Below are 24911 nucleotides of genomic sequence, written 5' to 3'. Positions count from 1 at the left end.
TGATGGTGTGTGTTGTTCATTCCAATATCAAAGAAGCCAAGACCCGATGGGTCAGGCGTTTTGGCAATGCGCCAACAGCTGTGCCCACCACCACCACAGCCGGCTTTCTCAGGTGCCGCCCTCTGCAGCACCAGCCCTCCTGGCCGCTCCTGCCCGCCTCGCCCTCTCCGCCCTTCGCCTTGTCCACCTAACCCCTCGCTCTGCACCGCGGCCGCCACCACGGCGGCCACCACGGCGGCCCGCTGCCTGCCCCCTGACCAACCTCTCTACCCCCCCCACACCATCCCATGGATGGCTACCCCCCCCACACACACAAACACACACAACCCCCGCCCACCCCCCCACCGCCTTCCAACCCCCAACCCCGTCCCACCCACCCCCCACCCCACCTCCACCCCCCTCCTCCACCCACCCACCCCACCTGGTGCCCGTTGGCCTCCTTGAGCTGCCGGATCTCCTCCTCCGCCCGACCCACGTCCAGCTCCAGCTTCTCCACGTTGGACTGCGACGGCGCGACAGCAGCAGCAGCAGCAGGGGGGTTCGGGGGCGCGTGTGCGTGTGTGTTTGGAGGGTCCTTCACTCCAATCCCAACGTCTGCCCCCACCCCAGATGCGAAAAATGCCCCTCTCAAAACTTGTGCCCGACAAGTTGCAAACTCGTCAGAGTTGGTCTCGGCACGGTGTCTCACCCGTGCGGCCCCGCGCCCTAGCCCTGCCCCCGCCCCCGCAAGCCCCAACCCTGCCTTCCCCCTGCCAGCCCTGCCCACCCACCCTCCACACAACCACCCCACCTGCAGCCCCCTCAGTTTGGACTCCCCCCCCGCCAGCCCTGCCCCTCCTTGGTTTGTTTTAGTTTGGGCTGGTATTTACAACCCCAACCACCCCCACCCCCACCCCCACCCCACCTGCAGCCCCCTCAGCTTGGCCTCCTCCTCCCCACACACACAGCCACCCCACCTGCAGCCCCCTCAGTTTGGCCTCCTCCCCCCCACACACACACACCCCACCTGCAGCCCCCTCAGTTTGGCCTCCTCGGCCTTGATCTGCTCCTGGCGGTGCTCCAGGATGTCGGCCTGGGCAGGGAGGGGGGGGGGGCGGAGGAAGGCAGGGGGGAGGGCGGTAGGAGGAGGGCAGGGCGGTAGGAATGGCTGACACGAGGGAACAATAACTGCATGAGGGCACAGGGCACGCACGAGCTGCCCAGCCACATGCGCCGACAGCGCCTGATTCCCCCCCGTAACCCCCTCCCCCTAAAAGGCAGCGCTGCGCCGTGTGTGCGCGGTCTCTGGCCTGATGCCACGCGATCGGCGGCGGCACGCAGGCGGGTGCCAGTACCAGGAAGGCGGGAGGGGCAAGACGCCCGCTTAACGGCACGTCGTGTGTGCCCACGCAAGTCCTTGGCGGCCCCTACCCCCTCCACACAACCCCCCGCGACCACCCCGCGACCCGTACCCCAGCCAGCACCACCACCACCACCATGCCACCCGGAGCTTTGACCCTCACCCCAACCCCCCTTCCCATGCAACGCACATAGTCGTCGGCAGCGTGAGTCAGGCGGCCCTTCATGCCATCAATCTCGCCCCGAAGCCGGTCGTTCTCGGCTTTAAGCTGCCGGAACTTGTCCAGCAGGAACGTGTGTTCAAGCTGCAGGTCATTCTTAGCCTGCTCTAACTGTTTGATCTCCTCCTGGAACTTGGCCCTGCAGCGGTGCGGGAGGCGAGGCGACACGCGCAATGTGGTGTGCATGTGCCGCGGCAGTGCTCGCCCCCTCCAGCCCCATGCAAGTGACTTACTCGACAGGGTCAACCTGCTTCTTCTCCTCCTTTTTGGGTGCCATTTCGACGCTGCCTGTACGTCCGCTCGCTCCCCGCTACGCACCCCGGCGCTTCCAGTAGCTTTGTTATATAATGTATGAGTCTAGTCCGGCAGCTGGTTGATCGTAAGCTAGAGTTCAGAGGTTCCGTGCGGAAGGAAGCAACATTCACTGCCGAAGGTCACGTCGAAGGGGGCCTAGCTAGCGTGTCCCTATTTTACAATGCTATACGCAGTACACAGATAACAGTCAAAAAGTCAGCGAACGGTAAGTTGCTGGGATGAAAAAACTGCATGGACAGTCCGATTCTTCGCGGGAAACTAACCAGCGACTGTTTCGAGTTCTTCGGAAAACTGCATGTGTTCCGACGGTAAAATGCATAGATCTGCGCTTTGGTCTTGTCTAGGGGCGCTGCTCCTTGCAGCAGCTTCAACTTCCACTGCTTCCACGCCGAAGCAAGTCGAGCTAAAGACCGGCACAATACCCTTCTTTGATATAAAGATAGCATACAGGCTCTATGAGGTGGTCGACCCTGGGCCGGAGGAAGGTGGGCACGCCAGCAAACCCGAAGGAGACGCTCGGTTTCTCCCTGCCTGGGAGTCGCCCTCGTGCGCTGTGCACTGGTGCTCACCGCCCTGAGCGCTCGCAACTCTCGCCAGCCACGATGCCCGCGCCCAACACGCTAGCCCGCCTGCCAGCTCCCTTCTCCATCCACCGTCTCCCTCTCCCCTGCCCTCCCCTCTCAAACCACACACTGCTCCAAACCCCACTCTCGCCCCTCTCCCCCTCCCCATCCCTCTCCCTCTCCTTCCCTCCGACGCAGCGGCGATGCGCAACCCCACCGCCATCTTCCTGCACGGCGCCAAGTACAGCTCCGCCTTCTGGCAGCAGCTGGGCACGCTGCAGGCGGTGGCGGAGGCGGGCGTGCGGGCGCTGGCCATTGACCTGCCGGGTGCGGGAAGGGGGGGGGGGGGGAGGGCGGGGGTAGTTCATTCCAGAATCCAAAGCAAGCCAACCGAGTGAACCTAAACTCGCCAGCCCCATCCAGAGCGGGGGGTTGCGTAATGGGGTGGAGAGGGAGGCGGGGGGAGCAGCGGCAGGGGGTCGCGGGAGAGAACGAGGGAGGGGGAGGGGATGGGGTTGTTTCACCATTCCACATGAGAAAGCGGGGACATCGAGGTGCATGGCAAGACACGTTCACTAGTTCAGGATTGCGATACTGCTCGTGTGGGACGTTGACAGGAACGTTGACGGGGACCAGAAGGGGGTCCCGGCGCGGGGGTGGAAATTGTTGCCTGAGGTCGACATCATGATGTTTGCCGGCCCTTCCCCGCTCACCCCTCTGCCCTCCTTTACTCTCCCCCCTTTCCCTTTCCCTTCCCCCTCTGCCCTCCCCTCTGCCCTCCCCACCCCCACCCAAGGTTTCGGCGACACGCCCCCCCTGCCGTACAGCGACAACAACATGCGCAGCGAGCTGCTGCGCACGGTGGTGGAGGCGGCCTGGCAGCGGGTGAACGCCACCGTCGTACTGGTGTCGCCCTCCATGAGCGGGTGGGGGGGGAGGAGGGAGGGGGAGGGTTTTTGATACCAGCCCAAACTAAACCAAACCCAATGCAATAGAGTGAGGGGGAGGGGGAGGGGGAGGGGAGGGGATGTCTTCACCATTCCCAGGAGGGGTGCTCACGATAAGCCCCTATAGCCTCGTTCATTCCTGGCACAAATCCACCTCGCCACCCTCACCACCCCTGCAGGCGCTACTCCATCCCCTTCATGGACCGGCACGGCACGCTCATCACCAGCTTCGTGGCTGTGGCGCCCATTGGCGTGCGCGACTGGGGCGGGCCCTGGGAGGACACCCACAAGCGGGTGAGGCGGGTGGGGGGCGCAGAGGGAGGGAGAGGGACGGAGGGAGGCCGAGGGAAGGAGGGAGGGAGGGTTCCTTCCCCGTCTGCACGCGCTGCCACATGCACAGTGTCGATTGTTTCCCCCATTCCTCGCCTGATACACACACACACGCACACACACACACACATAACTACACACACACAGGTGTGCGCGCTGGCCGTGTACGGCGCCAAGGACGCGCTGGTGCCGGATGCGGAGCGGCTGACCAAGCTGTTCCAACACAGCTGGAAGGTGCGAGGGGAGTGTGTGTGTGTGGCTATGTAGAGACAGGGGCCGGCGCAGTGTTAGAAAGCACACGATAGAAAAGGGTTCGACACGGCAGGCAGTGTGGGAAGGACACACACACACACACACACACACGCCCACCCAACCCTCCCTCGTGCAGGTGGTCATCCCGGGTGCGGGCCACCGCAGCTACGAGGACAAGCCCGACGTGTTCCACAAGGTGCGTGTGTCTCCTCTGTGGCTCGCGCACACAGGATCATGCACACACACTTCCGGTCGGCTGGGGAGCGTTGTGAAGCCCGCTACCCCCGCCCCCATCTGCCCCCACTGCAACACGGTACATGTCACCTAGTGCCGCCACAGCCACAGCCGCGGACACACCCACTCCCTCTCTCTCTCACACACACATACACACAAATACACACACACGCTCACACACACACACACACGCTCACACACAAACACACAACCACACAAACACACACAACCACGCAACCACACACACACACACGCGGGCACCCGCCCGGTGTGCAGGTGCTGCTGGCGTTCCTCAAGAAGTGCCGCAGGTCGGCGGACGGCCTCATGCACGAGGTGGGTGGGTGGGTGCGGGGGCGGTGTGTGGGTGCGGGGGTTACACGTCCGGGTGGGTGGTCGGATGAGGTGGCTTGGAGGCGCCGCCGGCGACTCAAGCGGCTCAAGCGGCTCAAGCGCCTGTTCTGTGGGTACGCGTGAGGGTGCAGGGGGTTCAGGGGCCGGCCCTCGCGGCCTCGGGGCCGGCATCACACGCCCTCCCGCCGGTGCAGCAACAGCTGACACGCAGCACGCTCCATCGCGGTGGCGCGCCCACGCTGCCTGATCACGTCACGCCATACACACACACACCCAAACACGCCCACACAGACCCCCATCCCACCCCAACCCCCCCCCCCCCACACACACACACACACATGCCATACCGCACGCCCCACGCCCCCCCCCCGCGCAGGTGCTGCCGGAGCACGGGATAGACCTGGTGCACACACTGCGCAACGCGGAGAAGGACGGCGCGTTGTGATGTGTGAGGCGCGTGTGTGACATGCATGAGTCACTTTGTGATGTGAGGCGTGACGTGGCGTGGGTTGGCGTGCGGCGGGTAAGGTCTTCATGCATAGCTCCGTAGCCATGCTCTAGTGTCAGTTGAATATGTTATGTGTTAAAGAGCACAAGGAAAGCATAGCGCACACAGTGTATGCGAATATGTTATGTGTCTGTGTACGTGAGCTGTGGGGCAGGTGGGCTTATGGCTCTGGCATAGGTAGTGCTTTACACACAGAATGGCTGTATGGGTTGTGGCATTGAGGCAAGGGGCAGTGGAGCCAGGCTCAGCTGTGCAGTTTGGATTGAGGCCAGGGAGCACTCGTACGTGGAAGGGCCTCCGGCTTTGCAGTGGGTGCGTCAAAGAGCGGCGGCAGCTTCAGCAGTGTGTGGCTGTTGAAGAGGGTGCGTGCACAGCAATAATGGGGACAAAGCGTGCCTTTCGGTCTCAGTGCGTGCGGTTCAGCCAGACCCGAGTACGGAAGTTGTCGTGAGTGCAGCGCGTTAGTTGGCAGTGCGCACCTGACCGGGGTGAGAACGAATGGGTGGGGGTGCGGCTGTACGGCAGAGCGCTGCAAGGTAATAATGACCGACCCACCCCCGGGTCTGACTGAAATATTGAGCATCTCTGGCTAACCATCAAGTCCTCTATCTCACCGGCGGCGTTCCTGCGCCGCACGTACGCACGCACTAGGCTTATGCTGGGCAGCGGCTATCCATCTCCATGTGCGCCCACGCCGAGCTGCTGCTGCCCGGGGCTGCAGCATTGGCAGCGTGGGGTACCGAAGTTGGGCAGCATTGCTGAAGCTAAGAGGTGGGGCTAAGAGGTAGGGCACTAGCCACTAGGGATTGGGGCTGAGGGTGGTTGGAAGCCCCGGTTGGAAGGGCCTGGCCGCCCGTCAACTAAGGCCTTGTGCCGTTGCGCGTCGTCCGCGTCGTCTTCGCTGGGGCATGGACTGGGCAGACTTTGGGCACAGGGCCAGAGGCAACAGGCCCACCGTTACATTGTCATTGCCATTCTCGGGGGCGCCGCCGTTCTAATTTTAGCCCACCCCTGCTGCTACTTACTACCACCAAAACAAGCCGGCGTGTGTGTCCTTGCCGGAGTGTGTGCGTTAGTACACCACATCCAGGGGAGGGCCTCCCTCCTCCTCAGCCCCTAGCAGCAACGTGCCGCCGCCCTTTTATTTCAGCCCACCCTCTGCTAGTTACTAGCACTCAAACAAGTGATTGATGCTGCCGCGCCCGTGTGTGTCCTTGCCTGTGTGTGTGCATTCGTCCACTAGCCATACCCATTCCACCTGCCGCCCTCCTCCCCCAGCCCCCAGCAGCAACCGACGTGCCGCAGGCTCCCTGACCGTGCCGCCGTTCTTGCGCACGCACCGGCCCTACCTCGGTACCTCCTGCACACCTCCACGCCACCTCTGCCATCCTGCCTTAATCCTGCCTTAATCCTGCCTTAATCCTGCCTTTATCCTGCACTCGTCCTGTCCTGCGCCGCCGCCAACGCTCCTTTCCCGCCTTGCCCAGCGCGCGGCCGCCCTACCTCCTGCTGCTGCCGCCGCCAGCTCCATAACTTGCCAGTGCCATAAACAATAAACCTGGGGACGGCCCCAATCTACTCAATGGAGAACTCATAATAACATAATAGGTATGCGCAAAACACATTTAGGTTCCCTCATCAGTTTGTGCCCTCGTCCACGCCACTTGCCTGCCGCATTAGTTTCATATACCCTGTGCCTGGGCCGTGCTGTGCTACGTGTGCTGTGCATGTGCGTGCGCTGCTGCTGCTGGCCGTGTGCTGCGTGTGTGTGCGTGTGTGCGTCCGGAGGCAGCGAGTGGCGCTGCGCAGCGTTCTGCAACCACACGCCGAGTCATGACAGCGCACACGTACCCCCTACCCTACAGGACGGCACCTTCAACCCACCACCACGCCACCAACTAGCCCACCACAGGGCATTGCGGTGTGTTTAGCCCGCCGTACGTCATCAGCCGCCGGCACCAGTACTAGTACCGTACCCATGCTCAGGGCGGGACCGCAGCAATGTACACACTACACAGCCAGCACGACAACACAAGCAGTACCCAAACACGTGCGTTCCTCGCACACAGCAAACAAAATAGCAGCATGGCTTTGTTTCTGGACAGCGAACAACCCGACAGCGCCGCAAACAAAGTGCCCTATCTACATACAGCTTTCAAGTCAACCTACAGTACGTAGCCTGCTGCTAAGAATCTGAGGCCTATGTAACACAGCCTGACGCTGCCGCGGTGTCAGCGCGTCATTTCCAATGTTTGGCTCTGAAGCGCTCACACACATGTTTTCTGAACTTGGCAAACCCATTTGCAGGTCCTGGACATGAGAAGTTTCGATAATACAACTGCAGTGCTGCACAAATTACCGTAGTCTCACCACCGCCACCACCACATCACCCCTTCGGAGCAGACAGCAATCTCGTATCAGTCCATCCAAGTAAGCAATACAAACAAAATCGCCGCAGCTATCTATAAGCTGCCGCGCTGAATGCTGGGACAACCCCAGGACATAGCACAAGACGCAGGCTCTCACACGCGGATATAAATGGGCAGGCCTCCTTCCATTTCCACTACTCATCGTGCGCTGCGCGGCCGCTCTGCTCCTCCTCACGCTCCAGCGCCGCCGCTGCCACCGCCGCCGCCGCCTGCTGTCACGTGCACGCGCGCCGCTGGACAGCTCTACAGCTGCGGGCGCAGGTGGTGGTGTTGGTGGTGTTGGTGGCCATACAGCAGCCGTGTCTTGCGGTCGGGGTGGCCCCGGGCCGCCGGCGCGGGCGCCCAGTCCGCCGCCGCCGCCTCTGGGGCCTCTGGGGCCGCCGGCGCCGCGCTAGCTGGCGGTGCTGCTGCTTCTCCCGAAGCCGCATCAACATCATCAGACAGCGGCGCCTGCTGCCCCGCATCCTCCCAACCGCCGCTCTCCATCCCATCCATACCACTGGCGGCAGCGCCCGCATAGCCCGCACCTAGCCCCACACCACCCAGCCCCAGCCGCAGCCCCAGTGCCTCCACGCCGTCCGCACTGCTGCGGTAGCAGGCGTCCTCCCGGGGCCGCTTGCCGCCCGCCGCCGCCGCCGCCGCCCCGCCCACCGCTGTGGGGCTGCAGGGGGTGCCCTCTTGCGGCTGCTGCCCCTGCTGTTGCAGCAGCTGGCCAAGCAGCCACCCCTGCGCCTGCTCCTGCGCCTGCGCCTGCTGGTGCGAGGGAGACAACGGCATCAGTAAGCCACCACCGCCGCCGCCGCCGCCGCCGCCGCCACGCGCCAGCTCCAGAACCCGCTGCGGCCCTAGCGACCAAGACACCTGCGCCTGCTGCGCCTGCTGCGCCTGCTGCGCCTGCAGCTGCATTGCTTGCAGTTGCCGCCAATGCAGCGCCAACGGCGAGCCGCCATCTCCGCCGCCGCCGCCGCCGCCGCCGCACAGGAGTTCCTCATCCGCCTCGTCCACAGCACAGAAGCCGAACTCGCGGCCGCCGCCGCCGCCGCCACTCACGCCGCCGGCATTTTCACGGCCGCCGTTTTCATGGCCGCCGCCGCCATGCGCCCATACCGGTGCCGTGTGGCGGCGCGTGGGCAGCAGCAGCAGCGGCAGCAAGGGCGGCTGCTGCTGCTGCTCCTGCCCCTGCTGTCGCTGCTGCCCCTGCTGCGGCTGCTCCTCCTCATAATGGCTGGTCAGGCGTGGCCGTTGCCGCGGCGGCTCGCGTGCGTATGAGGATCCTGACGCAGCGGCGGCGGCGCCGGCGGCGAAGCCCCCGGCTGGCGTGTACGACAGCTCGGTCGTGGTGTGACGGCGGCGGCAGACCACCGCCGCCGCCACCGCCGGCTGGGCCTCCGCCGCCTCCGCCACCCGCGGGCTGGACACGGCGTCTACCATGTCCGCATCAGCATCGGCGGCGGCGGCGGCGGCGGCGGCGGCGGCGGGGGCGCAAGGGGGGCGGCCCGCCTGCTGCTGCTCCGCAGGCGGCGCCGCCACCTGCTGCTGCTGCTGTTGCAGGCGGCGCTGTAGCAGCAGCAGGCTACGGATGCTGTCGGGGCTGACGCCGCTCGCTACAGCCGGCTCTTCGGCCATGGCAGTAGCAGGTGCGGCAGCCACAGCGGGTGTGGGCGGCGGCGGCGGCGCCGCTGCCGCCAGCAGCGCGCCCCCGAGCAGGCCGCCCCGAAGTCCGGGCAGCTGCCCACCCACCCAAGTCATCACGTGCCGCCGCAGCCCGCTGCCCTCCTCCTCCTCGCCGCCGCCGCGGCCACCGCCGCCAGCTCCACAGGTGCCCACGCTGCCGCCTGTTGCCGTTGCCGCCGCCGCCGCCGCCGCCGCTGACGACACGGCTGACCTGTCAAGTGATGCGCCGTCGGCGCTGCCAGAACCAGCACCAGTAGCAATAGCAGTGGCAGTGGCAGAAGCCATGGCAGTAGCAGTGGCAGCAGGATGCGAGCTGCTGTTGCGTGATGAGGGGCACCAGCCGCTGTTGGATTGCAGCGGCGGCAGGGCGGGTGAGGGCGGCGGCGGCCCCGGCGGCGGCGGCCCCTTGACGGCAGGCGCCGGCGGGTAGGGCATCGCGTGCGGTGGGGGCGGCGGCGGCGGCGGCGGCGGCGGTGTCGGCCGCTGCTGTGGCCCCATGAGGCTCTTGAGGATGGCAGCGATCGCGGCGTCCTTGCCGGTGGCGGCGGTGGGACGTGTAGTGGTGGGAGATGGTGTGGTGGTGGCGGCGGCGGCGGCGGTGGCGGGCGGCGGCGGCGGGTGTGATGATGACGGGCACGGCTGCAGCAGCAGGTGCATGTGGTGGCAATCCACGGCCGCCAACTGCTGGGTGTGCGCCCGCTGCAGCTCGTGCTGCGCCGCCTGCGGCTGGCGGCGGCTAATGACTTGTGCCAGGAAGTCCGGGGGCACGCCCGCCGCCAGCAGGGCCGCCAGCGCCGCCGCCACCTCCCGCCGGCTGTTGCCCCCGCTGCTGGGGTCCGGCGGCGGCGGGCTGCCGCTGCGGGTGAGGGGCTGGTGATGGTGGTGGTGATGGGGCTGTTGGATGTCCTGATGGCTGGGTGCGGCGGCGGCGGCGGCGGCGGCGGGGTGGTCGGGAGGGCAGCTGTGGCGCAGGAAGGAGCGAGCGGGAGCCGCCGCCGCCGCCGCGACAGCCGCCAGCGGCGGCAGCAGTGGCGCCGCCGCCGCCGCCACGTGCTGCGGGCGCTGCGGGTGCTGCGGGTGCTGCTGCGGGGTGGACGGGAGGAAGGCATGTGGCGCCGCCGACACAGCAGCAGGCAGCATGACCGCATCTGTGGGCGCGCAGCAGTCATCGTGGTCACCACCAGCACCGGCACCGGCACTGGCACTGTGGCGCCACGCCACGTCAATGCCGGGCAGGCCCCGGGCCACCCAACAGGAGGCGCGGGCACTGCTGCTGTCAACGTCGCCGTCGCCTCCTCCGCCGTCGCAACCATTGCAATCAAGCACCTCCGTCGCCGCCGGCCGCCACGGCTGCAGCGGCGGCGCGGAGCCGCCGGTTACCTGACTGATGACGCCTTGTCCGGTGGCCGCAGCGGCAGCGGTGGCGGCGGCATTGTGTCCATCATCGCCGTCGCCGCCGCCGCCGCTGACGGCCTGGGGCCCCGGCCTGGCGGCCGCCGACGCCCCGCAGGCAGCAGCAGCAGCACGTGCATGGGCGCTGCTAGTGGCGGCAGCGCCGTCGGTGACGATGTCGGCGGCGCCGCCGCCACTGTCACGGCGCCTGCGCGCGGCGGCGGCGGCGGCGGCGCCGCCGTTGGCCGCCGCCGCCGCCTGATGAGCCGCACCCGCCACGGCGGCGGCCGCAGCAGCGGACGCCGCCACCACCATCGCCGCCGCCACGGTCTGCTGCTGCTGCATCATATGGGTCGTGGCGGCGGCGGCGGTGTGCTGGCGCGAAACTGGCGCCGCCGCCGCCGCCGGTACTGCCGGCGGCGGCGGCGGCTGTAGCACGCCAGGCGACACGGTTGAGCGCGGCTCCAGTGCGGATATGCGCCGCCGCACACAGCGACCGCCGCCGCCGCCGCCGCCGCAAGGCGCCGCTAACAGCGCGTCTTCATCAACTGCAGCAGCAGCAGCTGGCGCCGGCATGCCACCGCCAGCCGCCGCCGCCGCCGCCGATGACGCCACCGCTGGGATGGAGTCCAGCAGGGTGGCGGGCCAGGGCTTGCCGCCGCCCGCGCCGCGGCCGCCGCCGCCGCCAGCAGAAGCTCCGCCGCTGCCGCCGCCGCCGCCGGCCTCGTCGGCCGCTGCGGGGCCTTCGGCTGTGTGCCCTGTGCGGCGCAATTAAACATACAGGAGCGAGGCGGCGGGGGCGGGGGGCAGTAGCGCTAAGGGAAAACCCACACGCAATGCGCAAGATGGAAACCGCTCTCGCCGCGCGAAGGATGGGAAACGGGCCGGGCCCTGGCCGCATCAGTCCTATAACAGTTCTGCTCACTAAACCGACTGTTCCTCATCTTCCGGTGTCGCAGCGCGAAGTAACACACCTGGTGATGGTGACGGTGGGTGTGCGGCTGCGGAGTCCCGCCGCACCGTCACGGCTGCCTGTGGCGAGGCGGCGGTGGCAGCTGTGTCGCGGGAAGCGGCAGCAGACTCGCTGGCGGCGGCGGCGGTGATGGCGGCGGCGGCGGCGGCCTCCGAGGGGAAGTTGACGACTGCGGCGGCGCCACGGAGGTAGCGCGACACGCGGTCGTACGCCTGTGGTGTGCGTGTGTGTGTGTGTGTGGTGTATGTGTGTGTTGCTTGAGGCGGGGCAATGGGTGCGTGAATGGGGGGTTCAGAGTGCGTGATGACTGGTAAGTCGTGGAGGAAGAGGCTACCCCCCCGGCAGACCAGCAAGACCTCCAACCATGTCTAACTGCCATCTCCAACCGCCTACAACCCCCAACCGCCTACAACCCCAGCCAACCGCCTCACCAGCGCCGCCTCCAGGTCGGTGCCGTAGGTGCCGATGTGCAGCTGCCGGCCTGAGGGGGGAACCCGGGGGGGGGGGGTAGCCATCCATGGGATGGTGTGTATCAAATATGAAGTGAAGTGCCGACGTCCAGAGGTACAGCGGGCACACGCGACGCATTCCATACCGGGGGGGGGGGGCGGGGCGGGGTTAGAAGTGAGAGGTGAGGCGGGTGGGAACTCACAGCGCGCACGAGGGGACACAACACACACACACACACACACAGGAGGTGCGGCTCTTAGGGCCAAATCAGTGTCTAACCACAATAGATGGAGGTGCGGCTCCTGTGGCCAAACTGACGTCTAACGCTACGCGTAGGCTTGGGAGACATGTACTGCCAGACCAATGCGCGACAAACAAGGTGCTAATGCGCCCCTGGCACTAGCAACTACGGGTTGTCCGGATACACGATCACGTGATCTGATAAACAACTGTAAACCGTTGTCACACACACACACACACACACACACACACACACACACACACACACACACACACACACACACACACACACACACACACACACACACACAGACACACACACACACACACACACACACACACACACACACACACACACACACACACACACACACACACACACACACACACACACACAGTCACACACACACACACGCCGCGGCCCCTCCCGCAACCACCTCATCTGGCGGTCTGGCATCGCCGCCCCCACGGTCCCACGCTCTCCTCCTTGCTCTTTTGCGTTGGGTTCGGTTTAGTTTGGTATCTACAGCCCTCTCCCTCCCCCTCCCCCGCTCACCCTCGTGCCAGATGTGCGCCTCGTAGCGCCCCGTGCGCCGGTACAGAGACACGCCCTTGTAGCGGCTGCTGCGGTTGCGCGGCCCCCGGGCGAGGCTGCCGGCTGTAGCAGCAGCGGCAGCGGCAGTGGCCGCTGGCAGGGCTGTAGCAGCGGCGGCGGCGGTGGCGGCGGCGGTGGCGGCGGCGGCGTCAGAGCGGGGGGCCGCAGGTGCTGCAGGGCACGGACCAGCAGCGGCGGGCCTCGCAGGGCACTGCTGTAGCAGCTGCCGGCGGGGGGCGCCGGCGGCGGCAGTAGCAGGCGCGACAGCAGGCGCGACAGCAGACGCGGCGGCAGGCGCCGTCGCTGCCGAGGCTGTAGCACTGGCTCCGTCGCCTCCTCCTGCTCCTGCGCAGCCCGCCGCCTTGCGCTGCGGCTGCGGCTGGGCCTCGCCCTCCTGCTCCCCGCCGGGAGCCGACCAGCGGCGGCGCACCGGCGTCAGCTGCGGCGGCGACGGCGGCAGCGGCAGCGGCTGCGGCGGCGCCGGGGCGGCAGGAGCAGTAGCAGAGGCTGTAGCAGCCTTAGTGGCTTTGGTGTCGGCGGCGCCAGCTGACGCCGCGGCTACTGCCGCCGCCGCGGCGGCGGCGGCGTCACCTGGCGAGCCGCATGACGACGGCAGTAGCACCGTCAGCAGCGGGCGCGGCGGCCGTGAGGGCGTTGAGGTGGCTTCCTCCAGGTGCCATCCCGCCAGCAGCTCTGCTACAGCCCCGTCGCTACCGCCGCTGGCGCCGCCGCACTCGCCATCGCTGCCGCCGGCAGGCACGGCGGCCGCCGCCGCCGCCGACGGCATCCAGCACGGGTGCGGGGGCAGGGCCGCTGACCAAGGCAGCTGAGGCTGCTGCGGTAGCGCCGGCAGCGGTGTTGACGGCTGCTGCTGCTGCTGCTGCTGCTGCTGCTGCTGCTGCTGCTCACGGCGTGAGGTAGTGGGTGGGATGGCAGCGGCAGGCTGCGGCGGGCGAACCGCTGCAGCCTTCTCCTCCTCCTCAGGCTCTGGCCGCGGCTGCTGCTGCTGCTGCGGCGGCTGCTGCTGCTGCTGCTGCTGCTGCTCATCACGACTGGGGCGCTGCTGTTCTGATGGCCGCCGCCGACCCACCGACCCGCCTCGCCCGCCGCCGCTACCTGCGCGCCACTGTGCCGCCCCCTCGTCACTCTCCGTGCTCGGCGTGCTGACAGAGGCCGAGTCCCTGCCGCCGGCGCCGGCGCCCGCCACCGCCACCTCCGCCGCTGCTGCCGGGCCCGGCAGCGGCTGCGGCTGCTGCTGCCGTTGCGGACTGGGTGCCGCTACTGCCCAGTCCCACAGCCCAGCCGCCTCCCGGCCGCCCCCTGGCGAGCTCACAACGCCGCCATGTGCCACAGCGCTGCTGGCCGCGGCAGTAGCACCAGCAGCAGCGGGAGCAGCAGCAGCGGGAAGGGCAGTAGCAGCAGCAATGGTAGGGGGAGCACCGCCGCCGCTGCTCTCGCGGCTGTGGCTCATGCGCCCCAGCAGTAGCAGCTGCTGCTGTGAGCCGCCACCACCACCACCACCACTGCTACTGCCACTGCCAACGATAACACAGGAAGTCCGGAGCAGCTGCGCGCGGCGGTGTGCGACCCCCGCCGCGCGCACCGCAGGCGACGTCGCCGCGACCTGCAGCGCCGCCGCCGCCGCCTCAGCCGCCGCCGCGGCAGCGGTGGTGGCGGCAGTAGCAGCAGGAGAGCCGCCACCGCGCCTCCTGCCGCCGCCGCTGCCACTGCCGCTGCCGGTACTGCCGTTCTGCCTGGGCTTGGTTGGTGAAGGCATTGGGGGCAGCTGCGCCGGCGGCGATGGCAGGGGCAACTGTGGGAGTGGCGGCGGCGGCGGCGGCCCCCGCGGCGACAGGCGGAGGGGCGCGGGAGGGCTCGTGAAAACGGCGGGTGTGGATCTCGCGGCGGCGGTGGTGGCGGCGGCGGCGGCGGCGCAGCCGCCAGCAGAGGCCCGGGCAAGGGGCGGCACTGCCTGGGGCCGCTCGCGCCGAGGCTCCTCACAGCGCTGCTGCCGCGGCTGCTGCTGGCGGCTGCTACTGCTACTGCCGCCGGCTGCCGCTGCTGGCACAGGTGATGACGCTACAGCCGTCGGTGCGCTGCTGCCGTTTGACCCGGCCGTGACGGCTGCAGCTGCCGCCGCAGCTGCTGCGGCTGCCACGGCTGCTGCGGCCGCAGCTGCAGTGGGCGCCGCGGCGGCGGGGCCGCCTGAAGCGCCGGCGGCGCTGGCGGCAGCAGGGGCGGCAGCGGCGGGCTTGGCAGCGTTGGAGGACACGACTCTCGGAGAAGGCGCGATGTTGGCGGCGGCGGCAGGCGTAGGCGGCTGCTGAGGGGCGGCAGGGGCGGCGGGGGCAGCGACTCCGTGACCGTCAGGCACGGCGACCTTGAACTGCCGCTCCAGGGCCGCTGACGCCGCCATGCTGGCTGTAGCAGCCGCCACCGCGTTCGCAGCGGCGGCTGTAGCACCGGCCGCCGCTGCTGCAGCCGCACGACTGGCCGCCGCCACCACCGCCGTCGCCGGAGCCGGCGCCTCTGCCGCTAGCGGCGGCGGGCAGCAGGTACTGGTGGCGGCGGTGGCACGCGGCGGCGTGGGCGGCTGCTCCGCGGCGGCGGCGCTGTGCCGCCGCTGCCTGTGCTGCTGCTGCTGTTGCTGTGGCTGCTGCTGTGGCTGCTGTGGGGTCGTTGTCATCCTTATGGGGGTCCCCAGTGCGCCGGTAGCGGGTGCGGACGGGTTTGGCGGTGAGCGGCCGGCGCGGTGGAGAAGACTAGCTACCGATCTAGTGCGTGGCGCAGTGGGATGCGTGGCCGGAACCGGCGACAGCGAGGTTCGTACGTTGTCTAGACCACAGCCGCGTTGCTGCAGAGACCTTGTGCGCTGCTGCGCTTGCGCAGTTGTGTGCCTCGGCCGGGAGCAGGGATGGCAGACACAACCGCGTCAACGACCTGGGGTGGTAGGTGGTAAGGTGGTGTGGTGCGGGTCGGGCTCGGGCGAGTGCGTGGCGGTGGTGGTTGCGGGGTGCTCCTGTGGCGTGGTGTGTTGCGGACAGGCAGAGTGGTGCGGCGGGAATGAGTAAGGCTGCATGCGCGAGGTGCGAGGTTATGAGCAGCGGAGCGGGCAGGCAGGGATCGAAAATGCGTTGGACCGGTTTGCGGCCTTGGACCGGGGGAGTGCGCCGAACAAGGAAAGGGCGGGACAGAATGGTGAGTAGGGCTCTCTCTACTTGTCTCTACGCACCTTATCATGCAAGATTAAGCTCGGCCAGCGCGGAATGGAAGAAGTAAGGTGTCTCGGGGCAGCGAGGGCGCTCCAGAGGTGGGTTCTGCCAAGCCGACCGGTCCGAGGCAAGGACGACCTGCTAAGCCCAGAAAGGCGACGTAACGACGAACTGCGAGAAGGGCACGGCAATGTATGTAATTCGTCGAGTTGCTATGAGCTGCGCGCGCTCGGGATGGATTATGAGCGTCCCCCGAAGACCGGCCCCACGAGTCCAAGGGTCACGGAACCAGCAGCCCCTCGACCCCTCGCCACTCCCGCGCCCCTGCTCGCGCGCCGATCATCGCTCGCTCGTTCGCAATCGACGAGCGACAAGCAGGGGCTTCGCATGGCCTAGACGGATTTGCTTGAGAAGCGTGCGTATGTGGCGCGACGCCCTCGCTCCATGCCATGTGTGCCTGCTCACCTACTTGTCGTCGGCCGGCTCAGTCCGGACCCGAATGGTTGTGTTTCTCAAATGAATGTTGTCAGGCTCTTTTGTTGCAATTCCGTCGCGTGCGGGCGGCCCTTGCACTTGCAAAGCCAGGTTCAACAGTTGGCGTGTTGAGGACCGTCGACAAGGTGTTTTGTGTCAGTGACTTGTGAGAAGCCTCGGAGTCCAATGTTACAAATGCATAGAAGCAGGCAATTTCAAAGTTAGGCGGGATTGAGCAGGAATAATGGATCGTCGAGGCAACAGAAACCAGGCAGCAAACTGAATTGCCGCTGGTAAAGCCTGGCGAATCTAAATTGTCAAGCAGTGAAACGCACCAAATGACGACGTGCCGCGTCAACTCTCGGGCGGCTCCGAAAGGAGAGCTCGAAGTCGGAGGCGAAGCGTCGCGGGGCTGTCCAACAACAGTTTGGAGTTTGACAGCGCTGCGTCTGCGATGCCTCCGAGGCGTGTTTGCAAGATAAAGCACAGGGCAAAACAGTGTTAAGACGCTGCCAAGGCTGTCGGTCGCCCCTGTACTATTACGGTATGTCCGACGTCGTGGAGCCACGACTCAGGAGTGCAGAGAAGTTGCGTTCTCACTTCCCCGAGTTGTCCAGCCGGCGGGCTCCCAAAAGCAGCCCTGAATCCCTGATTTGCCCCGCGCCCCCAAAATTAGCTAGCCCGCGTGCTCATGCGGCCTCTGACAATGCCTCGAATGGTTGCACGGCCCAGTATCCGCACCCTGTCCCGCCCACAGCCCTCACCGCGACAAGGACACTCCGCCTGCAACGCCGAGCCACCCCTGTTTCCAACTGCAGCGCCGCGCCCTCAGCGCTACAGCTGGGACTTGCCGCCACACCGCTACTGCCGTGCTGCGTCCTGGGCGCGAACGGCGGCGACACAGGCGCAGCACGGGGCAGTCAACCACCGGTAGTAAATAGGGGCCGGCAGCCAGACTGGCAGTTACACAGCCGCAGCCCCCTGGTTGCCCCGTGCTCCCCGCTAGGCCCCCCTCCCCCTGGCGCGCCCTCCCTCCGCTCCTCACCTCGCGCCGCCTTCCCACGCACGGCCACCAGTGCTCCTGCTTCCGTGCCTCCGGTCATCCCCCAGGGGCCCAGCAGCCATCAGTGCCCTGTGGGAGCCCAGCAGCAGCAGGACACCGGTGAACCTGTGGAAGCACCCGATGACAAGATTGCCTGGTGAGGACTTGCGGCCGGGTCTATCTGTGGAGCGTCCACTCGCCACACCAGGCCAATGCCGGCCGCTGCCGCCCTGACGACCTCTCATGGCCACTCGCCCCCGCCGCGGGCGTGTGCGAATGGCTGTAGTCGTACGGCAAGCAGGGCGTGCGCCAGCATGCAGCTGCTGCTGCTGCCCCCAGCCCCCAGGCCCCCTGTATGCCGTCCTGAGCCTACCTACCCCTGCCCGTGCTGCGGGCCCGCCGCCAAACCTGGGCGCGCGCGGGCAGCTGGAGGCGAGTGGGGGCAGCCAGCAGGCATGGCACTAAGTAGTGTGTCCAAGGGCTTACAGTCGCCCCCGCCCCGGGTGCAGCGGCATGCATGCATGCATGCACACAGCAGGGCGGGGGCAGTGCCCTCTGGAGCTCGCTCTGAGCCCTGCCGATAACACACACACACACACACACACACACACACACACACACACACACACACACACACACACACACGGCGGGAGGGAGTTGCATGCTTCTGCCAGGGCTGCTGGCACCCAGACAGAGCGGTCCGCACTCCACAGCGCTGTGCCGCACCCCGGCAATCGCAGCACGCTACATTCCATACAAAACAAGAGCAGTCAGCTACATAATATACGAACGGGGGAAGTGCTAAGCACACAGGTATCAAGTGCCAAAGGTATGTCCATGTACAACAACGAAATACAGTAACGAACCCTTCCCGTAACGACATGCATACGTCATGCCACCAACCAGCCTGCGCAGCTGAAGTCCAACACAGCCCGGCCCCGCCCGCATGCCAGCCACCCGCATGCGCGCGCACGCCCTCGCCCTCGCAATCCCTCCTGCCCACCATCGCAATCCCTCCTGCCCACCATCGCCCACCTCCTGCCCACCATCGCCCACCTCCTGCCCACCATCGCAATCCCTCCTGCCCACCACTGCCGGCCGCACGCACGCCGTCCTCACTGCTGCTGCTTGCGCCCGCCTCCGACGCCGCCGCCTGCCCCGCGCCCTCGCCGCCATCTCCACCTGCTGCACCTCCACCTCCACTTCCCGCAGTGTCCGCAGCTTTACTTCTTCTTCGCAAGGGCGAGCACCATGACCTGCGGCAGCCACAGCGACATAGCAGCATGTTGCGTGTTTATGTGTGTGTGCGAGATAGGTCGGTGTTTGCGGGCCATCCAGTCGACAGCGAGGCGGACACGCAGCAGGATGCACACCTTCGGGCAGGCACACAGACACAAGCGCACGCACGCGCGGGTCAGCGCACGCACGCACACGCACGCACGCACACACGACACGCCCGCACGCCCGCACACACCAGGGTGCCGGTCGCCATCAGCGCGACGCGGATGTAGCCGGACTGGGCGACGCCTGCGTGTGCACGTTAGAGAGCACAAAGGAACAGAGTCGAGTGTGTGTGTGGGGGGGGGGGACATGTGCCGGGGCCCACAGAATAGGTCCCCAAGGTGCGTGTGAGAGGTCCCAGTGCCAGTGCGCACCCGTGTGGCCAGTGTGCGAGGAAGGAAAACACGCTTTGCAGGAGGCCGGCACGTGCAGCACTGTGCCGCTACCCACAGCAGCAGAGGCCCGCCGCAGACACACACACACACACACACACACACACACACACACACACACACGCGGCACACACACACACCGGGTCATGGCCGCTGCGCACTCACGCTTGACGGCGCCGGCGGGCGGCGCGGCCTTGTCCACGCCGGCCTTGATGATGGCGCGCGTGTCGTCCTTGACCAGGAAGTAGCTGTGTGTGGGGGGGGGGTCGGAGGGGGTGGAAGGGGGAGGGATAGCCGTTCCTGGAGTGAGTAGATCACAAGTTTGGAGGGGGGAGATGCACCGACGCCGCTGCCCCGCCGCCGCAACCCAGTCGTTCCCTGCAACCCAGGTTTTAGACACGCCACGTCTGCGCCCGCCGTGCCTCCTGCGCCCCGGCATGCTTCCACCCGCACATGTATTACAGCAATCGCAGCATAGACCCCACGCAACCCTACAGCCATGCGAGGCTCCGGGGCCGCTCCCTTTCGCCTTCCTCCGTCCTCGGATGCAGTGAATCCCCTCCCCGGGGCCACTCCGTCTCATAGCTAGTCAATGAGCCCTCACGTGTAGGGCAGCGCGGAGCCGAGCAGCGCGGCGGAGGCCAGCCACAGGCCGCGGTTGTGGTCCGACTTGACGGCCTGCGCCAGCGCCGCAGCGGTGCCGCCGACAATGTAGGTCATGTGCATGGGGAAGGTGCCCTGCATGACCTGCGGGCGTGCGAGTGTGCGCGGCAGGCGGGGAGGGGGGCAATGGGTTCAGGAACGTGTGGGCAGGAGGCGCGAGCCGTGGGGGGAGAGTGCGCAAGCAGACCAAAAGTGGGGGTGCGTTGACACCTGTTGCTGGAGGTTTCAAACTTTGCCGAGCTTTACGCCCGCGGTAAATACTTGATGTCAGGCCGTCATCAAAGTCGACACGTCAGACGTCGTGGATTAAAGCGGCCCGGCTCCTAACGACTTGCGCATCATCGGCACCAACGCTTTGAGGACCCCCCAGTCTCAGACCGCGTTGGACGCGCCATCTCTTATTTCATACACTAGAATGCGGATGCGCCCTTGCTTGAGCCGAAGGTGGCCCATGTTTCGATCATGCCGGAAGCACAGACAGCATACCTTCTTCATGTTGTTCGCCACTGCAGCCTCATCCATGCGGTCGACAAAGGTAGATGCCGTGAACAACGAGGCGCTCGCCGCGATGCCGAAGGTGGCCGCGACACAACCGAGAGTGTGCTCGGAACCGCCCATGTTGCTTGTCGGTGTTGAGAACGGCGGGAAAGAGGGACTGAGTTAGGAGGTGTTTGTATATTACACACCCGGGCAGACTATACCAGGATTTGCGGCAAGCTGTACGTGTTAGCGATGCAACACCCCCTCGCGAGGCCGCACGCACGCACATGGCGCATGCCTTTCCCCCTCAATTCCGTTACCGATCCACGCATGTCCAGAATCATTCTAACGCTCACAATCAATGCACCGCATGCTCTACAAGATGCCCGCCAATGACACAAACTGCACCCTCAAATCTCCTACGAGTCTCCACACCAACCTGTCGCCTTCTCTCCCAAGCACCTGAGCACCCCAGCAGCCAAGCTGTCCAGCAGCCTAGCTGCCTTACTACAACTCCTGCACAGCTGGACATCACCTCCATCGCAACCCTAGCAGCCACCTGCCTACACCTCCACCTCCACCCGGTTGGCGCCGCTCGCGCCCGCCCCCGCCGGCTCCAACAGCTCCACGTCATCCTCCTCCTCCTCCGCGCCGCCCGCCCCCGCGCCGGCCTCCCGCGGCGGGTCGTCCAGCCGCCCAAACATTTCGGGCACCTGCGCGGGCAGCGGCGGCGGCGGCGGCAACAGCGGGAGCAGGAGTGCGGGGTGTCGTGTGTCATTGGGAAAAACCGAAAATGGGTTGGGTGCTGTTGTGGGCGTCGTGTCGGAGCGAGGAGGCGATTATACGGCACTGCCCATGTTGGCTTCGAGTAGACCCGCCCCTCGGGAAGGTGCCGACTTCGCTTATCTACATATAGCCGAAATTCTTCATGTGCACCTATCGGCCAACACGCCGGCCTCCTGCGCCAGCACCCACCCACGGCAGCCCAGCCCTGCACCTGCCCAGTCCCTCCAACCCTCCCCTCCAACCCCTCCCCTCCAGCCTTCCCCCCCCTTCCCCAAACACGCCCATGACCCACCTGCCCCGCCACCTCCGGCATCTTGTACACGTCAGGCGACACCTCCTCGTACCGCGCCGCCGCCAGCCGCCCCACAGCCGCCAGCAGCGCCGCCGAAGCCGCCGCCGGCAAAAGCCGCCGCGCCGCCGCCGACTGACCACCCGGCTCCTGGCCGTGCCGCCGGTGCCCCGCCGGCGCCGCCGCTGGCGCGTCGGCGCCTGCCGCCGCCGCCGCCGCCGCCGCGCCTGTCGGCGCCTGGCGGCCCAGCGCGGCAGCGCACGTGGCGCAGGCGTCCGGGCCGGCCGCACAACCCACCCAGCACTCCTCAAGCACTGCTGTTGGGCCATCCGCCGCCGCCTCCCCAGCGGCGGGTGCTTCAGCCGCCGCGGCGGCGGCCGCCTCGGCCAGCTGCTGCGCCAGCGCGTCCCAGTAGCGGCCCGTGCCCTTGTTGGTGTACCACCTGCGGCGACGTGGTAAGGGCGGCTGATTGGTCTCCTGCTATGCCAGCAGTTGTAGCAATGAAACGTCACCCGGCAAAACCCGACACCCGCAAGTGAGCACGCCCGTGTCCCCCCTGGTAGCTATCCCTGTGTGTCGTGAGAGCCCGCAGCCCTGGCGCGCCACCCGCCCCTCCTGCCACCTGCCCCTGCGCAGCACCCACTTGCGGCACTTGGCTTCAAAGTCCGCCAGCCGCACCAGCGGCGCCTTGTGGTCCGCCGCCGCGCCCGCAGCCGCCCCCGCCGCCTCCGCCGCCTCCGCCTCCGCCGGCTGCTCCGGCGGGAACAGCGCCCGGTGGCAGGCCAGCGCCGACAGCCGCCAGAACACCGCACTGCGCTCGCCGCCGCGCCGGCCGGCCGCAGCCGCCGCCGCCCGTCCCCCCGGCGTCCCAGCACCCCCCGGCGTCCCAGCACCCCCCGGCGTCCCAGCACCCCCAGCCCCAGCTCCAGCTCCAGTTCCAGCTGCTGCTGCTGCTGCTGCTGGTGGTGGTGCTGCCGCTACGGCTGCGGTCGCGGGCGGCAGGCCGGCGAAGCGGTCGCGCAGCGTGTCGGGGTCGCGGCGCTCCAGCGGCAGGTCGTCGGCGGCCTTGGTGGACTCGTACTCCTGCAGTGGGTGCCAGTGTGTGTGTGTGTGTGTGTGTGTGTGTGTGTGTGTGTAAGTGTGGGTGTTGGAGAGATAGCGCGATTGATGTATTGTGTGTGACTCTCATTGATGTACACAATCGTATACATGGTGGTGCTAGCGCTCATCGTCCCGGCTGCATGATTGCCTAGTTGGTGCCGCCCCCCCCCCGGCCCCAGCCCAGCGGGACCCAAACCCAATCTACGGTATGGGTATTGCCTCGCGATGCCCCAGCGCGCCCCCTCAGCCCGACACCCCGTCCCAACATCCCACCCCTCTGCAGCCAAGCACCCAGCCCCTCCCCAGCCCTCCGCCACTCCACCTACTCCTCCACTCCGTCCCACCCAACCGCACAACCTGCCACCCACCCAACCAACCAACCATCCTGCCCCCCCCCACGCCATCCTGCCCCCCTCCCGCCACCCAACCATCATGCCCCCCCTACTATCGAGTGCCACTCCGTTGCCAAAGCATACGCCACGCTCTCCTCCTCGCTCCTTCGCATTGGGTTAGGGTCAGTTTGGGCGGGTATTGACAACCCCCCAATCCTACCCCCCGCCCCCCCCGGCTAATCCCTATCCCTATCCAAACCTATGCGCCCCCTCCCCCCCCCCCCACCCACCCACACCCACCTGCAGGCTGTTGGCCATGGCCTGGCGCACGTCCTGAATCTCGCCCTCCAGCTCCATGCGGATGGCCAGCCACGTCTGAGCCTCCTCCAGCCAGGCCTGCCAGGCATTACATGCATACATACATACACACACAAAGACATAACGCGACGGTGTGTTTACGGCCGTGTGGGCTTTGACGTGAACATGGGCGCGCGAGGCCGCAGGCCGGGCCGCAGGGGGAGGCAAGCATGGGGCGCTGCACACGAAGCCTCAAGCGACCGCCGCCGCTGGCACCGTGCTCCCCACATCACGCATCGCGCTCCCCGCGCAGCCCGTGCAAGTCTGGCACCCCCCACCCCCCGCCCCCGGGATGCATGCCGCCGGACAGACACTGCCGCACCTGCAGCAGCTCGCCGGTGCTGCGCGCCCCCGGATTCTGCTTCTGCACCGCCTCCTTGGTCTCGACCAGCGCCTGCTCCGCCCGCTCAGCCGACAGCCCTCCCTCGCCGCCGCCGCTGCCGGCGGGGCGCACCAACGTCAGCAGTGCCGTCACGGCCGCGGGCAGCTCCGGCATGATGGCCGGCACCTGGCCGGAGCCAGAGCCGCCGGCGCCGGTCGAGGGGCCGGCAGCGGCCGCGGCCGCGGCCTCAGCGGCGGCCGCTAACGCCGCGGACTCAGCGATAGCCGCCGTGGCGTCCTCCCATCCATCGTCCTCGCCCTCGCCCTCATCGCCGGCGCCGTCAGCGCCCTCCTCGCCCTCGCCCTCCTCGCCCTCGCCCTCCTCGCCCTCGCCGGCCTCGTCCTCCGCTTCTTCTGTGTCGTCCGCCTCCTCCGGCTCGGATTCAGCGGTGCGCCGACGGCCCCGGCCCTTGGGCTTGGGCGTCGGCTTTGCCTGCTCCCGCCGGCGGGCTTTGCCGCTGCTGCGCCGCTGCCGGTCCGACGGCCCTGCCGCCGCCTCCTCGTGCTCCTCCTCGTGCTCGTGCTCGTGGCCCTGCTCCTCTGCTTGGCAAGCACGCCAGGGAGGAAAGCGCGCGAGAGCACATGCGGCGGGTGCGTTCGGCGGGCCACAGTGCGGACCGTGCGAGCCACGCATCGCATGTCAGCACCCCGAGCCCGCCCTCTCGCCCAACAAAACCCATGCCTACTCGCTATTTGCGGCCTCCAAGCCCCCTGGCAGCAGCATGCGCCCGGCCTAGCTCACCGACCACGCCAATGCCTGCCTACCTTGTTCCACCTCCGATCCCGAGCGCCGGCGCTTTGCACCCGCTCCCGCGATGCGAGGCGGCATTTTTATGCACACAGAGTCACCAAAGTGGCTGTGGTTGGTCACGCAAGCAAGGCTCCAGCGAGCTGTGGGCCGTGGCGACGCACTCTCGCCTCTGTCAACAAGCTGTGAAATAGCCTGATAGTATACCCAAGCAAACCAAGATGCCAGGTTCCAGTCAAAGCTTGGCGTCAAGGTAAGCGCCAACTGGAGTTCACAGGCTCCGAGGTGGTACAGAAGCACGAGCAGCGGTAGTCCTATAGTATTCCAGTGATATTTGTATGTATATAAATGCACGGTTTTCTACTTGGGGGCCTCGTTCGAGACCGCGGCGTCGACTTGCTCGCGGAACTCCTTCAGGATGCCCAGCGTCTCCGTTAGGATTGCATTATTCTTGACCGGAAGCGCGGTGCTGGTAGTCGGTGCGGGTAGCGGCTGCGATGCAGTCGCGGCAGGCCTGCCAGGCGCGAGTACGCCTTCAGTTCGTTGCACCTGCTGCGCGCC

The 24911-nt window shown here is 67.0% G+C and overlaps 5 protein-coding genes across 6 annotated transcripts in view; 1 reads left to right on the top strand and 4 right to left on the bottom strand.

The window, feature by feature from the left end:
* Positions 1–2031, bottom strand: part of CHLRE_08g383101v5 (uncharacterized protein) — a 3142-nt gene extending 1111 nt beyond the window's left edge. The window contains exons 1-4 of the mRNA XM_043065314.1: positions 1793–2031; positions 1530–1698; positions 1007–1072; positions 422–502 (exon numbers count right to left, since the gene is read on the bottom strand). Coding sequence (XP_042922315.1) covers positions 422–502; positions 1007–1072; positions 1530–1698; positions 1793–1836 — 360 coding nt within the window. The 5' untranslated portion in view covers positions 1837–2031. The remainder of the gene's footprint in view (positions 1–421; positions 503–1006; positions 1073–1529; positions 1699–1792) is intronic.
* Positions 2032–2131: 100 nt separating this feature from the next.
* On the top strand, positions 2132–5667 carry CHLRE_08g383050v5 (uncharacterized protein). Its single transcript, XM_043065313.1, has 8 exons — positions 2132–2359; positions 2636–2764; positions 3234–3363; positions 3564–3678; positions 3862–3948; positions 4103–4162; positions 4477–4533; positions 4928–5667. Exons 1-8 carry the CDS (start codon positions 2188–2190, stop codon positions 4994–4996), a joined length of 819 nt encoding a protein of 272 aa, XP_042922314.1. The 5' UTR covers positions 2132–2187; the 3' UTR covers positions 4997–5667.
* A 337-nt stretch (positions 5668–6004) lies between these two features.
* CHLRE_08g383000v5 (uncharacterized protein) lies at positions 6005–17041 on the bottom strand. 2 transcript variants are annotated; one of them, XM_043065312.1, is made up of 6 exons: positions 16490–17041; positions 16045–16195; positions 12774–15831; positions 11959–12008; positions 11529–11739; positions 6005–11312 (listed from the first exon to the last, which is right to left on the bottom strand). In XM_043065312.1, the coding sequence occupies exons 3-6, from the start codon at positions 15496–15498 to the stop codon at positions 7732–7734; spliced, it is 6567 nt and encodes a 2188-aa protein (XP_042922313.1). In that variant the 5' UTR covers positions 15499–15831; positions 16045–16195; positions 16490–17041; the 3' UTR covers positions 6005–7731. The 2 variants fall into 2 exon arrangements, with proteins under 2 accessions (XP_042922313.1, XP_042922312.1); XM_043065311.1 differs by having other exon boundaries at positions 12774–15752.
* A 969-nt stretch (positions 17042–18010) lies between these two features.
* CHLRE_08g382950v5 (uncharacterized protein) lies at positions 18011–20571 on the bottom strand. Its single transcript, XM_001694265.2, has 5 exons — positions 20363–20571; positions 19818–19960; positions 19379–19461; positions 19015–19067; positions 18011–18796 (listed from the first exon to the last, which is right to left on the bottom strand). The coding sequence occupies exons 1-5, from the start codon at positions 20492–20494 to the stop codon at positions 18764–18766; spliced, it is 444 nt and encodes a 147-aa protein (XP_001694317.1). The 5' UTR covers positions 20495–20571; the 3' UTR covers positions 18011–18763.
* A 48-nt stretch (positions 20572–20619) lies between these two features.
* On the bottom strand, positions 20620–24881 carry CHLRE_08g382900v5 (uncharacterized protein). Its single transcript, XM_043065310.1, has 6 exons — positions 24368–24881; positions 23544–24142; positions 23165–23260; positions 22075–22514; positions 21435–21873; positions 20620–21069 (listed from the first exon to the last, which is right to left on the bottom strand). Exons 1-6 carry the CDS (start codon positions 24429–24431, stop codon positions 20920–20922), a joined length of 1788 nt encoding a protein of 595 aa, XP_042922311.1. The 5' UTR covers positions 24432–24881; the 3' UTR covers positions 20620–20919.
* Between the last annotated feature and the right edge of the window lie 30 nt (positions 24882–24911).

Source organism: Chlamydomonas reinhardtii, chromosome 8 (genome assembly GCF_000002595.2).
Source record: "Chlamydomonas reinhardtii strain CC-503 cw92 mt+ chromosome 8, whole genome shotgun sequence".
In the NCBI taxonomy this organism is placed as follows: domain Eukaryota; kingdom Viridiplantae; phylum Chlorophyta; class Chlorophyceae; order Chlamydomonadales; family Chlamydomonadaceae; genus Chlamydomonas; species Chlamydomonas reinhardtii.
Note: the sequence above shows the minus strand (reverse complement) of the source record. Positions and strands in the feature narration are given on the sequence as shown.